At 40.0% G+C, this 17,619-nt stretch overlaps 1 protein-coding gene across 1 annotated transcript in view; it reads right to left on the bottom strand.

Moving 5' to 3' along the window:
• Window positions 1-17,619, bottom strand: part of AATF (apoptosis antagonizing transcription factor) — a 1,387,092-nt gene that overhangs the window by 406,874 nt on the left and 962,599 nt on the right. The window contains exon 9 of the mRNA XM_044054573.1: window positions 16,123-16,190. Coding sequence (XP_043910508.1) covers window positions 16,123-16,190 — 68 coding nt within the window. The remainder of the gene's footprint in view (window positions 1-16,122; window positions 16,191-17,619) is intronic.

The following is a 17,619-nucleotide window of genomic DNA, read 5'->3' as shown; positions in this document are numbered from 1 at the left end:
TGGAAGGGAAGGGTAAGCTTAAGCTACCTGCTTGCCCTCCAGTGCAAGCCTTTGCTTATGCTATTGGCTTAGCAAAAAATTCTCTGATGTAGATGAGTTGAGTGAAATGGTCTAGTAGCAAGTCCCCCCCCCCCCCAGATGCAAAGCAACCAATCTGATAGTGATTAGGAGGACCATTGAAGAGACAGCCCTGGGTTTTCTTGGTCTGTTCTGAGTGGTGATTCAGTTTCTCCTAGTATCTAGCCATTTCAAATGCTAAGCATAATAAAAAGTACTTGGACGAACAGCCAAAAATACAGCCTGCAGTTGTTAAAAGATGGAAAAGGAAAAGATAAGGAAATTGTATGGTAAAAAAAGAAAATCAAAGTCAAAAGTGCCCATATAGTCACACTTACTGTAATACAAGAAGTTTAAACCTCACTGACAAATAAAACCCTTTGAAATTAAAAAGTAAAAAAAAATAACTAAATAAATAACTTTTCTCCTGCAGAGGTGGAACTTCTTCAAATCAATTTCTGGAGCAGTAGAGAATAGACAAACATCACAGTTATGATACCATACAGGAGTTTCCTTTTTTTCCACTTGATAATGCTCAGCAGAAAACAAGTTCAAATACTTTCATAATTAGATATGGGATTGGCTAGTGCTCTGGATATGGCACGCTAGTAGTATGACAATGACAATATGGCTAGACTTGTATAGGCCCTAGGACCGATAGCCTAGTACCAACCTATGAACTTATGAATATAAAAGCAGCCATAAGTCAATCATGACCATTAGCAGAGGTACAAAATATCAACAATAAAGACAATGAAAATTTGCAACACTTCAGATTCTAGCACTGTCCAGGTCCACTTGATGTCAAGAAGAGGTTCAAGTGGTGATGAGCCACAGTGAAATGACACAATCAGATGAAAGTTACTGCAATCTTTCTTTCACACAAGGCATGGCAAAGAATACTCTGGGATCCATACCCAACACATTAAAGTTCAGTCTTGTGCCAGTGCACACCATTTTAGCTTCTCTCTGTTATGGTGTATTCATGAATATACATGTTATTCCTTGTATAAAGACAAAATGCCACAACTTTATCAAATAACATTAGACAAGTAAATTAAACTCAGCTAAGACTGTTGCATTTGTTTAAAAAAATAAACTATAACACATCTGATGGTAGCAAGTTGGAGAGTTGATAAAGAACAGCAAAAAAAAAAAAAAAAAAAAAAAAAACAGAACCACATGGACGTGCCTCAGTTCAAGGTTGAATGGTTGCATTTTTCAGTAAATAGTCAGCCCTGCCATTTTTATTCATAATAAGCATGAAACAGCCAGATAGGCTTAATTGCACCTTGGAAAGTTTCAGGATATACTGGTGCAAACAAAAAACTGTTAAAAAGAGATAGAGGCAAACAAAGCTGGTACAAAGAACATGTAGTACTGCTACTTGTGTCCAAAGATTGTGCTCATTAATAAGTGTGCTGCTTTAATAGTCTCAGTTCCAGGATGATTTTCATAGATATAGTAGTGTAGATCTTGGCAACTGTTTCAGCTCTACAGCTGCTGCTTCATCAGAGGAAGACACAGTAACCCCCAGTTCCATGCAAAACTTCTCCACTGCTTCTCCAAAGGATAATTCTCCTTCTGCAGGTTCACCTTCACCATTCATTTTTAACAAACCTCCCTGTGACACCTTACATATATGTGTAAATCCTCTACAATGCCATCCAACACAATTCACTCTCCACCACTACTACTCCTTTTCTACCTCAGCCAGTAGTGTCTGCCATATTTGCCGGTCTCTCCCTGCAAAGCCAACTGCATGGTGTCCTCTACAGAAAAAAAGTGGAGGAATTTCTCCATTGCCCTGACTAAATTCTCAGTGTCAGTATGAGCACCACACTGGGGGTCCCCAGTCAAAAAAGCCACAGGTCTAGTGGATTAAAGCGGTCAACAAAAACAAATAAATACATAAATGAAGTACATTTTTTTACAGTTAATGCTGAATACAGCTGCCATTTCCAAAGCTGGTTTACTGTGGTGTCTCCTCCGCAAAGGCTCGACTGGCTTGGTAGGTGATTGCTTTTCCTATAAAGATGAGCAGTACACAATAATCTTCTTAAGAGACAGAAGATGCTGATGGACAGGTTCATAGCAGGCTACTAGGCTAATGGCTCTATAGCCCTTACAAGCCTAGCCATATTTATCCCGAGTTGCCCCAAATGTCAGTGATTAGGTGAGTGAAGTTTGCATAGATAAGGGTCTATGGTCGCTAATAATGACTTCCTCTGTCCTGGGTGGACATGGATGCCACCCTAGGACTGAATTTGTGGTCACCCATTCATTGATCTAGGGTGCATATGAAGAGGGTCAGGGAGGGGCTTTGTTTCATGTGAATTGGAAACTTGTTCCAGAGAAGTGGCAGTCTCTGGGAGATGTATCGATCTTAAAGTCAACACTGGTGATACTGCTTCAAGATATATCGAACAACCACAAACACTTAACACACCAAACACTTTATTATAAAGCTTTCAGGTCTACACCCTTCATCAGTATATAGTAACTGTGTTTTCTCATCACTTAAAAAGGAAATACAATTAAGTCACAAGCTCCAGCCAGCCTATCACACTAAACAATAATTAAGTCTTAAGGAGAAAATTAATTTACAGCTTACAGGTTTAGCAATGGGCACTCCCATACCTAACACCTATGCCAATTTGGTATTATATGAGTGGGAGAAACGTGTTATACTAAGTGATGTCAATGAAATGAATGAGAATGTCAGGTTCTACAAGAGATTTGTAGATGATTGTTTTATGATTTGGAGTGGTTCTTTATCAGATTTAAATAGTTATGTGCAATATCTTAATGACTCTACTGAGTTTTTGAAGTTTAAAATGGTAGCATCAGATCAAAATATAAATTACTTGGATGTATATTTATATAGGAATGAGAATAGAATGGAGTCCATGATATATAGGAAGGAAGTAGATGCTTCGAGATATATAAAAAGAGACAGCATGCATGGACCGCATACATTCAAAGGGATACTGAAAGCACAGTTAATAAGAACGAGTAAACTGAATACCGTAGATAGTAATTTTAGAGAACAGGCTATGGTAATGATCCAGGAATTTGAAAGAAATGGCTACCCGAGATACATTATAGATGGAGTCTATGAGGAAGTGTTAAAGGGAAGAGAAAATAAGTATAGACCAGTTTTTAGTGGAGGAACAGAGAGGCATGGAACATCAGCACATGGGGACAATAAAGTAGTAAGATACCTCACTACGTATAATCTTAACACGGGTACTGTACGAGGTATAATAGGAAAAATTGGCCCATCTTAATGGCTATGCCTGAGACAAGATCCATAGTAGGTGACAGACCGAGCTATGCCTACAGGAACTCGGAAACCTTGAAACAAAAGCTTTGTTATAAAGATTTTAAAGTAAAAAATAAATACACACAGAAGGGGACTGGGACAAGAAAATGCTAGAACTGTACTTGTTGCAATGATTTGTATGAGGGTGACAGTACATTTATACATCCAACGAGTGGAGAAGTTTTCACCCTGGAAACCCTAACAACTTGTAATGTAACACAGGTAGTTTATTTAGCTACATGCATAACATGTACATCATTCTATGTGGGTAAAACCACCAGAAGGTTAAGGGAGAGGATTGTAGAACATAAGTCCGATATAAGAAGGAAGATATTAACAAATGCATTAAGTAAACATATTATTGATGAGGATGAAAAACATAGATTTAAATTTAGGGTTATAAGTACAGTTGAGATGGGTATAAGGAAGGGTGATATGAATAATATGCTAGAATTGAAATAATTTGAATGGATTATTAGGCTTCAGGCTGATGTGAGACCAGGTTTGAATAATCCTGTTAGTCTAAAGCCAGTTTTAATGAAAAAGCGGAGAGAGAAAATATCATTTTAATTCCGCAAATGTATAGTTACCGTTTTTATGATGGATTATAAATTTTTGTGAAAAGAATATATATATATATATATATATATATATATATATATATATATATATATATATATATATATATTTGTATTAATGTTTGTTTGTTATATATATATATATATATATTTGTATTAATGTTTGTTTGTTTATAGTAATTATGTAAGTGTTTTATTTTGTATAGTTTAACATGTTTTAGATTTTCTTAAAAGTTTTTTAGTGTATTTTAGATAGTGAAACTTTATTCTTAATTTTCTCTTTAAGACTTAATTATTGTTTAGTGTGATAGGCTGGCTGGAGCTTGTGACTTAATTGTATCTCCTTTTTAAATGATGAGAAAACACAGTTACTATATACTGATGAAGGGTGTAGACCTGAAAGCTTTATAATAAAGTGTTTGGTGTGTTACGTGTTTGTGGTTGTTAGATGTATCGATCTTTCCAGCATGACCTGTTCATGTCAGAGGCTAGGTTAAGATCCCTGGAGTGAGTGACCTTCATGCAGTTTGATTTACAAATGTGTAGCATTGCCATCAGGGCTGAGTCAGAGACTGCCCTGTAAGCCAGTCACAGGTCACCCCCTATCAACCTGTAAGAGAGAGAGAATACGTTGACTGGGCTTTTCAGTCTTTCCGCACAAAACTTATTTTGTGTACCCTATAATTTCTTGGTGAGAAACCTCTGTGGTCTCGCCAGTTGTTGTAGGTGTCTGGTGAGGTACGTGCAAAAGGGAGCATTATACTCAATTACTGGTCTGATGAGGGCCGAGTATAACGGAATTATAACATCCTTAGATCTAGATGTGATGACTTTTCTTATAAGATGTGCCAAATAGAAGGGATTTCCTTACTGCTGTGGATACATTGCACTCAAAGTTCAGGTTGCTATCAACCTGAGTACCCAGATCACATACTACTGGGTCTACACTTAGGGAGGTGATGTCTATAATGCAATTAGCAGGGGACTCAGCTTTCCCAAAGGGAATAATAAGCATTTTTTTGCATTTAGCTTTAATCTATGGCTTTGGCACCAATCATTTGTCTGCGTTAACTCTGTCTGCAGTATATTAACATCATTGGGGGACTCAGTGATTGCTCCCAATTTGCAATAGTCAGTGAACTTGGTCAGCCACAGGCTGTCCAAGTTTGCCTGGACTACTGAGAAATAAATTTTGAACAGTAAGGGGCCCAGCACAGAACCCTGTGGTATACCACTGACATTTGGTCTTTTGCTAGAGGTGAAATCACCCACTTTGACAGTCTGTGTCCAGTCAGTGAGCCAACTGGTTACCCATCTCGTAATCTAAGGGTTAATTCCCAAGTGGGAGCACTTCTTTATTTTACCTGAGTGTGGAATTATGTGAAATGTCTTGGTTAGGTCAAGATGGGTGGTATCCACCGTCTTTCCCTTAGCCAGGGCCTTGGTGACCTTCTCGAAGTCGTCAACCATGTTAAACAGGCATGATCTGCCTTTAACAAAGCCCAACTGGGTTGGATCCTTAGTTTGGAGATTACCTATGTCCCTATTAATAAGGTCCATAATGATTTTTCCATGGCCTTGCAGATGAGGTTAGTCAGCTTATGGGCCTAAAATTCTCATTGTTGGTTGATGGTCCCCCTTTGTGCAGAGGGATTACTGTTGCTGTCCTCCATTCCACTACAACATAGCCAGTTCGCAGGCTGTGGTTAAACAGGGATTCAAGTGGGTCTGCTAGGTCATGTTTTAAGTTGTTTAAAAGGCAACCTAGGATGATGGCTGGTCCCACTGATGCACTGTTTTTGGCCTTGGGGAGACCAGAGATGACCTCCTCTCTTGAGATAACAGACTGAGTAATGGTAGCAGGTATACTTTGGGGAATGACTGGAGGAGACAGGGGGGTGAAGTCTGCTCCAAATCTATCAGCCTGCAGGCTGACTTTTACCTCTGGTTGAGTATGGATGGTGCCATCCACAACACGTTCAGCACATAGCTGGGTATTCCCTTCTAAACTGTGGATGTAGTTAAAGAATGCTTTGTGATTATCCTTAGCTAGAGAGGCTATTTTTGCTTTGACCAGATCTATTTTAAGTTAGAGGGAGGTCTTCCTCTGCTGAGCCAGTTCCCTCTTGTTCTTGGACATTAGTTCCTTTCTCTTGTATAGCATGTTTATACTAGGGGTCTGCCAGGGTAACTTGTTTTTTCAACAAGACTTAGTTTTAATCTGGTCAGGTACAACCAATTCTGTACAACTGCTCAAGTGGTTACACAGGGCATTGGTGTACACCTCTGCATAGGAATCTGTGTTATCTGCATTCTAGGGGGCTTTGAAACATCTTATACCATCATTTAGTGGGAGGTAGTTTGTCTTTCAAAAATTCTTAAGTGTTAGAGCTTGATGGGTTATTCGGCCATATAATTACATCAAATGAGACTGATTTATAGTCCAATCTTACAAGGGCCATGAGATGGGGGGGGGGTTCAATGCTCTGCCATGTGAGTGAGTAGTATGTCCAGAACATTTTAGCCTCTTGTAGGTGTACTGAATAGCTGTTCCAGAGCACTTGCATTGACAAAGTCCAAGAACCTCTGATCCAGCATGTTTGTGGTCACGTATGTTTCCCAGTCAATGGTAGGATAATTAAAATCACCCATGAGTAAGGTGTTAAGCTGTATGGCAAGTGACTCCAGTAAGTCCAGGTATGCAGTATGCTTTCCCTGTTTAATAGTGGGGGACCTATAGCTAGCAATGATGTGGTAGGGGCTTTGCCTATAGTTAACTGGACATGGAGTAACTCAATAGAGTCATATAGTTTGACCACTCGTGGTATACTTATCCTTAATGAAGATAGTTCTTTCATGCTTAGTTTGTGGTCTCAATGTATGGAAGGCATTGTAGCCCTGCATGGTTGAGGTGCTTTCTGTGCCTTTGAACCATGTTCTGAGCACATTTTCCAGGCCATCTTGGATTGGAAGGGGCCTATCTGTACTCTTGTGAGAGAATTGTGCTAACTGGGATCTATCCGGTAAAGGGAGGCCAGTCTAGGGCTTGGAATAAGCATCCTCATTGGTTCTTTTGAATCTTTTTTCTTGTTTGCGAACCATGCAGCACTGCGCACTGCCACTCAGTTGTGCACCAAAGCTGGACAGTTAAATTCAACAAATTGTACCTAAAACCCATGCAAAAATATATGTCCACTGAGCTCCTTCATGATCGATTCTGAATAGCCACTCCTAGTGGCAAGAGTCTTCAACCTAGCATTATGGACAGTTGCACTGCCCTTGTTTCTCCTGTCAACCTCATTGACTTGGGTCTCTTGAGGCAGTGTTGGAACTGCCTCATGTACATAGACAACCCTCTACTAATAACACACTCTAGTACAGAGTGTTACAGATTTGAAAGGTATTTAAACCAGGAATCTAGATTCCATGCTCTCTCTCACTCAAAACAGTAACACAGAGAAGGTTGTGAACTCATCCACCACTACGTATGCTCATAGTACCACTTCTCATACACATAGTAAGCATCAAACACATAAATCCACATATGCGGAGGTTCTCTTGAAAACAAGACTGCTACAACTAACACAGTCCCCAGAGCACCCATGACACATAGCAACACCCGTGTCTCACCCACCAAGCCAGTAAGGTGTAACACTAAAAAAACAAATGTTCTTGTTACTGGAGACTCAATAGTGAGACACATGGATGTCCCACTCACCAGGCTGGATAAGGAGAAAGTCACGATCAGCTGCCTGTCTGGTGCCAGGATTCGTCAGATCACACATGCACTCAGGTCTCTAAGCAAAAAGTACAGTTATGACTTCATGTTGTTGTGAATGACCTGAGACATACCTCACTGGACTATATGAAGACAGACATGTTTGAGCTCTCTGAGTATGTCTCTCAGGCAGGTATGTCCCCAGCCTCGAGCAGTATACTACCCTCACCTAGAACAATGCCACAGTATAAACAAAAAATGATTGACTTCAATAACTGGCTCAGTTTTTGGTGATATTCAAAGGGGATCCAGCTCCTGTCAGCCTAGGATGCCACAGTCGACAAACTTCGCTGCTTTGCCAAAGACAGTTTACACCTGGCACTTCTAAGCTTTCAGCTGCTGACAAAGGCTCTTGCCACTCTATAGTGCCTTTTTTTAGGCAAGGCCTTGAAAACAACATTACCAACATGAAATTAACCAATCAGAACAAAATGAAGGTCATGCTGCTAAACGCCAAGAGCTTAAACCATAAGCTGCACTCCCTGGAAGCATTTCTTTCACTAGAAGATGTGTCTGTGCAGTCGCAGAAACCTGGTTCACAGCCCCACAGAGTACCCTGGTCTTACAAGGCTACAATGACTTCCACACCTTTAGACTGCAAAATGAATGTGTGAAAACTAAAGGAAACAGTGTTTCAATCTATTAGAGATAAATTCACCTCCTGTCTAGTTAGACTGGACAACTCCATGGAGTTACTCCAGGTCCAGGTTTCATTCAAGTCACAACTCCCACAAAGCCTACTTGACCAAACTGGAGACCATCCAAATTTTACCGAACACACTGGTTATGGGGGATTTTAATTATCCCACCATCAACTGGGATAGCCCTAACTCATTAGCATAAAAGTTGCTTGACTTTGTTAATTCAAATGCTCTGAAACAAATTGTGCATACCCTGACAAGGGGAACAAACATTCTGGATCCTGTCCTCACCGATATGTCAAACAGATGCACTGCCACAACCGTTGGACCCCCATTACTTAAAACTGAACACAAATCAAGTCACCTTCGAGCTGGCAGTAACACCAGAACTCACAAAGGGTGAAGTCAGACTAAAAAACTTCACCAAGGTAAACTATACCCTCCTAGGTGAAGGTATAAATGCATTCCAAGCCCCACACCTCAAGCTGGAATTGGTAACTATGCTGAAGCACACACTAAAGTCCTGTACAATCAGTTGCATAAGTGTACAATCTCGGCCGTATCAGAAAGAATCAAAGCCAGCCACAGCCCCAAGTTAAAACAAACTGCCATGGTGGGCATCCAGAATTAACAAACTTTACAATAAACGCAAAAGTTGCTGTCCAAGAAAACAAAGGCAAGGCCCCAACAACGGAAAAGCACACTCTTCAGCCTCAACAGGCAAATAAGACAACATGTCAAATCCCCTAAGGGCTCATTTGAGAGAAACTTAACATATCCATAAGGCCTTTTACAGCTATGTACTTAACCTAAAGGGAAGGACTCAAGCATGTGCAGAACTAGTGGCCAACAGTATCACACACACTGACCCTACAGAGATAGCAAACCTGCTAGCGGACAGATGTGGTGAAATTTTCACTCCCTTATCCCCTCCTAACTTACAATACACCTTCCCCCAAACTTCCCCCTCACCCTACATATCTGAAGAGCAGGTAACTCAAAGCGTTGTCCAAGACAAAAAACACAGACTCTGTGGGACCAGATGACATCCCAGGCTATCTTTTAAACTGGCTAAAACACAAACTAGCTTCACCACTAAGTACCCTTTTCAATCATAGCCTAACCACAGGCTTTGTTCCTTCATAATGGAGAACAGCTACAGTTATTCCCTTTCACAAATGTGGCCTGGCAACAGACCTGGGGAATTACAGACCCATAAGTCTGACCAGCCTCATCTGTAAGGCCATGGAATGCATCATTATGGACCTCATACATAAAGAGATAGGTGACCTCCAAACCCTGGATCCTACCAAATTCAACTTCGTGAAAGGCAGATCAGTTAAATCTGGTGGATTTCTTTGAAAATGTGACCATGGCCACTGACTAGGGCAAATCTGTGTACACAGCATACCTTGTCCTGGCAAAGGCTTTCAACACAATCCCACATTTAGGCATTACTGATAAACTTAGCTAACTGAATGTGAACCCCTTCATTGTAAGATGAATTGCCAACTGGCTCACAGACCAGACACGCACTATCTAAGTGGGTGACTCCACATCAACCAGCAGACCTGTTACTAGTGGAGTGCCATAGGGGTCAGTGCTGGGCTCCTACCATTTGATATATACTTCTCAGATGTTCAGGTCAAAACAACAACACCCTAAGTAGCCATGAAGTGGTAAGGAACCTAGGCTAACAAGTTGAGTGCAACCTTAACTTCGACCACTATGTGTCTACTGTAGTAAGGAAAACTTCCATGCAGCACACTTGATTAATAACGGCATCGCCTCAACAGCAAAAGATGCTATAACCCTCCTACACTCTGTACTTATCCTGCCCATAACTGAGTATAATGCTCTGTTTGGCATGTACCATCCTAAGCACCTGCAGCAATTAGAGAGACCTCAGAGGTTTCTAACAAAGGAGATCAAGGGGCTCCAGTATGTGCCTTACACAGACTGACTAAAGTCCCTGTCACTATACTCCGTATCGTATAAACTTCTTAGGGGAAGACTTATGCCTGGCCTACAGATCAATCTAAGACCCAAACTTAATGAACTTGCTGCATATACGTAAATCAAATGGGACTAGAGCTACCAGTTCCAGGGACCTAAAAATGGCCTGCAACATGGGACATGCTGGAGGAACAGATTTATCTCCCAGCAACTGACGCATCTTTGGAACAGACTACCAATTCATGTGAAACAAAGCACCTCTATGACACTGTTCAACAGGAACATGGACGAGTGGATGAGGCTCTATAAATTCTTACCGGGGATACAGCCCACAACCCTTGGACATGGGCAGTCATTGCGAAATGCAATCTTGGGTATTGACTAGCATTTCTATGGTATTTTATTGGGATGAAATGGCTAGGTTTAAAATTACCTCCGGGTCGATCGCCTAGTAATCTCCTATGATCCTATGTCTCTGTGACTACACAGACATCAGCATCTTCCAAAGTGAGGAGTGATTCCAGGGAGTGCAGTTTCTTGTTTAGACTCCTAGCATTAAGCAGCAGTACCTTGAGTTTATTTAGAGGATTTTGTTATGCTGAGACGTTGGATATAGGTTCATAGGTGTTTACTGGGCTAGCGACCACAAGGGTCATTTTAAGCATAGCCATGCATCCCAAATCTCTGACACCCTTGATAAATGTAAGCATGGGCCTGGGAGATGAACTATTTGCAGGTTACCTGTTTGCATTAGAGACATAGGTGCCAAATTATTTTGACACGGTCTAAAAATGGCACAAAAGGGGTGGCTAATGCCTTTGCTAGTATCCAAAAGCCAAGAGGAGAAAGGTGCAGACTACCTCTGGCAAAGCAACGTGGCCTGTTGACCATGTCTTTACAGGCTGACAGATACTGGATCCCTTCAGACTGACACCAGAAGCTAAGCCAATTGTTAAAATCAATCATTTTTTCTTTTGTATTGTGGCATCATCCTTGGAGAAGGCAGAATGCTGCTTAAGGCTAGGCATATACCTGCGTGTGACTTACAATCTGAAAGCTCAGTCATGTCTTTCTTCATATTGTCCAGTGAGGTATATCTTAAGTCATTCACCCCCACATGAAGTATGACAGAGTCATATCAGTACTTGTCGTTAAGTGACTTGACAGATCATGGCTCCCGATCCTTAATACAACTTGTACGCTTATTTGTTGAGACACTGGTGTGTGTGTTACTATGTGCTGTGCTTTTTTTTTGGCATTGTTGTATGTGTAAGTGGTTTCCATTTGGGAGGCCTCTGATCTTGTGTTAAGTTACTAATGAGTACCTCTGCATACATGGGTTTGTGTGTCATGTCCTTATTTAGTGTGGGAAGTGTGTATGTGCTGAAGACCTACTGGGTATTTGATTTGTCCTTATAGGAAGAGTCTTGCCTCCAGTTTCATAATGTAACTGCATCTCTCATATAAAGTATTTGCTTGTTTCAGGAGTAAGTGGTTGCCAGTATACATGAGGTAATTGCTACATTGCTTTAGGATGCCCATGTCTATCAGGCTGGCCAGAGAGATGATGGGAAACTGCCCATCCATGATAGTAGACTTTTACTGTATATTTTATTAGGTAAGGGAATGGGTCAATTTGACAGGACTGTGCTGGCAGCACCGAGACTACGAGAGCGAACAATACTTTGTGTAGGCTAAGGTTGATCAATAATGCAACGCTGCTCAGTGCATAACTGAGTTGCTCCTAGAGCAGCAGAAAAGCTTGGAAGGGTATCACTGACAGCTGTTTAGGGAAAAACAAGTTTTAAACCAACTACCAATCAGGAAAGTACACAGTAAGCTTTTCACCAGCAATCCCCAACTCAGACAGGTTACAGCAGCACACTTCTGCCACAAGGGTGCAGAAAAACACCATCTTAATGTAGAATAGCTGTTTTGGAGCCTAAGACCTCACAAACTACCTAAAACAACCCTACAACTAGCAGATACAATGTAATACAGTGCAATTAACTACTTAAAGCCGCAGAATATAGTACAGTTTTTTTTTTGTTATAAAGTGCAAAAATAACAGCAAATAGCTTAAGAAACTGTCAAAAGTACAGTCACAATGTATAAGAGAAGAGCAAAAAAATATTTTTTTTGCCTTTTCAATAGTGGAGTGCTCCAGGTGAAAGTAGATTCTCAGTTTCAATAGTGGAGTGCTCCAGGTGAAAGTAGATTCTCAGCAATCAGTAACAAAGTTGCCAAAAGATGAGCTTTAGCTGTAGTTGGGTGGCCTAATATTTAATCTGGAAGATCATTGTATGTGGTCTGGCATACACTGGGAAACAGTCCTGAGCTACTCTGGCATCCCAAGGATTGGGCATGAAGCATGGCCATCAGACCTTAATCTATTCAGGCGTTTATCGGACATGAGTCTAGATCTTGTGTATGTATCTTCTGTTAAACAACTCTATTATTTTAGCACTATTATGTATCAGTCTATTTTAGCTTACAGGATGTGATCTGTATCACTGCGACTGACTCCAACATTGATGAGTACAAAAGTAAGCTTTTAATATTAGACAACTACCTTCTGACATAAATTGATAAACCGAACACTACTACTCCTGTGTAAGTATAATGCTTATTTCCTGACATGACTCATAGTGTCACTATTTCCCAATGAAAATGCAATGGGATGAGTCATGGTGTGTGGGGGGGTGGGGGTGGACTTTATCACCGCTTGACAATTTTTGCGGCACTATGGTGCTTATCCCCTTGGGGGACTGCTTATGCATTTACTGAAAATGAAGGCATACTGTGTGCTTTGATATATAAATAAATAAATATATATATATATATATATATATATATATATATATATATATATATATATATATTAATATATACACACACACATTTCATCCGTTTTCTAGGTGTACTGCTGCATTTCACATAATTGCAATATCAGTAACCACTAGACAAAATACAAACTTCACATTAACAAACCTGATCAATACAAAAGTATATAAAATTATAACTTAAATATATCTTATTAGAAAATCTTTTAAAACTAGCAGTATACTCAGAGTGTGAGGAACAGTATTAGGAAAGGTACTGAATGCCAAAATACACTCTCCTCAAATTAGGGCACTGCAAGGGAAATATCCCTTTTACAAATGTGCAGCAAACTTCAAAAGAATTACGACCACCAAGGGGAACGGGGTGAAGCACTCTGCATCTCTCAAGAAAATGCATACACATATGCTGAACTCTGACTCCACTTCAAATGATGACTTATTTTTAAAATCCAAGTGAAACTCAAACATCTGATGTCTGCATTCATGCCATGAAGCCCTCCTTTAAAATGATTTCATCAAGGTATAAAAAACTGCTACTAATCCTTGATGCTAAAGGAAGCATAATATCATTTAACAAAAAGGAGAGAACAATTAATGACTTTGAAATAGCAAGTATTACTGATTATACAATGACCCGCCCCCCATTAATATTCCAAAATGTGCACACTGATTGCTCAGCGTACCCGTTGAAAATCCCACAACATACCAATGGAAAAAGGTCTGGTCACCTGGACTTTTTTCCGTTGGTATAAAGTGTCCAAAATTTTTTTTTAATAAATAAAAAAAAAAGAAAGAAAAAAAAAAACGGATACTTTCTTTTCTCTGTTGCTTCCATTTCAAAGCATTGATGTACTGGGTATGCATAGGAATGAAAGTCCCATACGCATGCACAGTACATCAACACAAGGAAGGTGTATACCACCACCGGCGGAAGAACAGTAATGCGTCATTATACAAAGACATTATTTAAGAAAAGTAAGTATTTTTTTTTCTTAAATAATGTCATTGTATAATAGCAATATCCGACTCAGTGGTTGTGGCATACTCAGTGGTTGTGGCATACTGAAATTTACCCACGGTTGGCTTTATTTAATCACTCGGGCTTTGCCCTCATGATTAAACAATGCCAGCCATGAGTAAATCTTCAATATATCACATGACGTCTTCGGTTATTGCTTAAATATTGAACAGGGAAGCTTTACATTTACCTAAACAGATGCAAGTCACTAACATTTAACACACATCACAGTGAACTTCAAGCTATCTGTGCAGTCGGGGGCAAAGATACTGCTGGGGAAAAAGTGGTCAACAGACTTAGGAGATAGTAAGATGATAGCAAAACAAACTGTTTAGTTTGGCTCTAATCCCTCAATGACCATCCAATCATTTCCCTCCTGGCTAACTAATGAACTCCTCATTCCCTATGGTAACAGCTATACAGCCTATTTGTACTTTGAAGTGAGAGTTGAGTGAACCAAGGGTGGTTGGTCATCCATGGGATGGGGGAGGTTCTATATGTTACATTATACTTCCCTACGCATGTTCATTGGTGTCCAAGGGGATGGCATGCAATGCATTATTTGTAATGTACATCCAAACCTCCATATATGATGCTATTAAATGACTCTACTCCAGCAAGTACCTCCATGTGATTCCTGGCTGTTTACCACAGATGGTGTACCCTATGTATACACTCTTAATCTGTCCCACTTGTAGAGAAGTAAGCAAGCTAAACCTGATCAGTCCTCTCCTTTGTTCTTCCACCATAGCTCGAACAGGCGCACAAACAGCTAACTGGACTTCGGTCATCTGGGATACTGTTACACCTTTATCCCTCTATGCCAATGAAGATGGCTTGACAGCACACTTATAACACTGTTGCAGGTATCTTCTTTGTAGGAAGATACATGTGACTGAATTGTGATTCACTACTTATAAACAATGTAGACTGAAATACTACTAGAATAAAATGCTTGACTTTAGCAGTACTTTGACTCAGCAGAAGTATCAGACATCAATAACTGGGAACAATCACTGAATGCCATCACTAGTTTAATCAAATAACTGAAAAAGAGGGATAACAAGCAAGAGGTATTGATTAATTCAGTCCATCCAAATGCTTGCAAAACAACTTTACATCTACTTCTCAACTTCATAAGCTTCAGACTTGTACAGCAGCCCAGCATTCTACATGACTATAAAACACTGCACACATTTTTCAACATATTTTAGTACAAATCTTTTTAAAAAGTTTGTTAATTTGAGAATGACCAAAAAGCCAAAAACTGCTATCAATAATGCATTTTTTTCTACTGTTTCTCCTTCAAGTCCATAACTCTCAACTTCCCATCTCCAGATGTGCAACATAACCTCTCATAATGTCGTACAAGAGGACATGTGGGACATTTACTAACAAATTTGGCTAGCCAGTTCAGAGCATGGCTAAAACGTGTTACTTACAAAAAGGTCTTTGAATTAACACAAAATAATATCACTTATTAATAAAAAATTCATTGTATTTTTATTGTAACACTGAAAATTCTCTTGACATGATGTACTAAATATGTCTGAATTCTTAAAAAAATGACGATTGTATCGTAGCTTGCATATTGACTGGACCTTGTAAAATGTATACAATACAAGAGAAGAAAAAAATATATTTGAAAAAAAAAATCTTAACAATGGGCATTTGCAGACTTGTTCATACATGAACAGTGTGGAACATGGATATTTTATTACTCAAAATAAGGAATGTTCTTCATAATACAGTACAATTGAGGCAAATGTTCAAGGCAGAAAATTGCTCGTTTTTTTTGCCTTGTTATAAGAAACATCAATAGTCTTTCACAACTGCCCTAGCAAGGACTCTCACACATCATTTATGCACGTTTCCCTTACCATGACAAAACAGCAGGACAGCCATTAAAGCAAAAAAAAACCTTACCGTCCCATTGCAACTTGATCATTTGGATCCAGAACACTAGTTTTCCTCTCTATTAGTTCACGGAGAAGCTAATGGAAAAAACAAGAATGTATATTAGAGACATTCAGTCTTACACAAGACACTTGTCAACAAAAGTAGCTCTTTATTATATGGTGACTGCGCAAAAAAAAATATTTTAAAGTACTCTGTCTAAAACCCAGTTAGTATTACACATGGCTTCTACTCTAGATCTTCTTACACTCAAACTGTGGATGTTGCCTCTGACATGTAAGGCTCTGTGCAGCTTCTGTACACATCAAGTAGATTAAAAGTACAGTTGTGTACACTTACTATAAATGTAGATGTTTGAGTGTATTCACTGTTGCCCTCATCCGGCCTGAATACCAGAGTCTACAGATTTCTGCGTTGGATGCTGTCTCTTCTTCCATGACGTCAGGTCATCAGGGGTATAAAACAAGCAGCTGACACCATTACATCAGCTTTTCTTGCCCCAGATGTCAGGTGCCCCCACAATAGGAAGCAATTATATGGTATTGTACACCCCCATCAAAAAGCAAATACACAAGAAAAAATAAATATACCAAAGAAGAAGAAAAGGTAGAGCCAAGAGAAGTCAGGAGGCTGGAGGGAGGATAACTAGGACTGCAACAGTGAATACACTCGAACATCTACATTTATGGTAAGTGTACACAACTGTACTATGTTCTTCGTGTTTCACTGTTGCAGTCATCACATTTGGGTTGATTCCCAAAGCTAAGGAAAGGAGGAGGAAGTTAAAGAGCATTAGGGCCAGCTATTAAGCCCTGCAAGACTGCAGTGGCAAATCCAGCTCTGGATTTGGAAAAGATAGGCATGTGGTAATGCTTGGTGAACATATGTAGAGAGCTCCAGGTAGCAGCTTCTAGGATGCTCCTGGTAGGAACTCATCTGAGAAATCCTGTAGAGGTAGATGCAGCCCTGGTGGAATGTGATCTTATCCCCTGTGGGGTAGGTTTTCCATGGTGCTTGTAGCAGAAATGAATGCAATGGGCTATCCATTTGGAAATGGCTTGCTTTGAAATGGCCTTCCCCTCTGCCCCTGCAGCAAAACCAACTAGCAGCTGTTCAGATTTTCTGAGAGGCTTAGTCCTGTCCAAACAGAATCTAAGTTGTCTGTGCACATCCAGAGAGTGCAGTATTCATTCCCCTTTGTTTTGTGGATTAGGGAAAAAAGTAGGCAAATGAATGGACTGATTTAGGGCCACACTAGACACCACCTTGGGCAAAAAGGAAGGATTAATCTTGAGGGAAACCCTGTCCGCATGGAAGATAATGAAGGGTTCCACTGCCATGAGGGCTTGTAATTCAGACACTCTTCTTGCTGAAGTGATGGTTAGAAGGAAGGCTGTTTTCCAAGAAAGGAATTTCAACTCTGCTGTTGCAGCTGGCTCAAAGGGGGGAAGAATGAGCTTTTCCAATACAAAGTTAAGGTCCCAGGCTGGAGTGGGAGCTGTCCTG

The sequence above is a fragment of the Protopterus annectens genome, chromosome 13.part0 (genome assembly GCF_019279795.1).
Source record: "Protopterus annectens isolate FY-2018-M chromosome 13.part0, PAN1.0, whole genome shotgun sequence".
NCBI lineage: Eukaryota > Metazoa > Chordata > Ceratodontiformes > Protopteridae > Protopterus > Protopterus annectens.
This window is presented reverse-complemented; position numbering and strand designations above follow the sequence as displayed.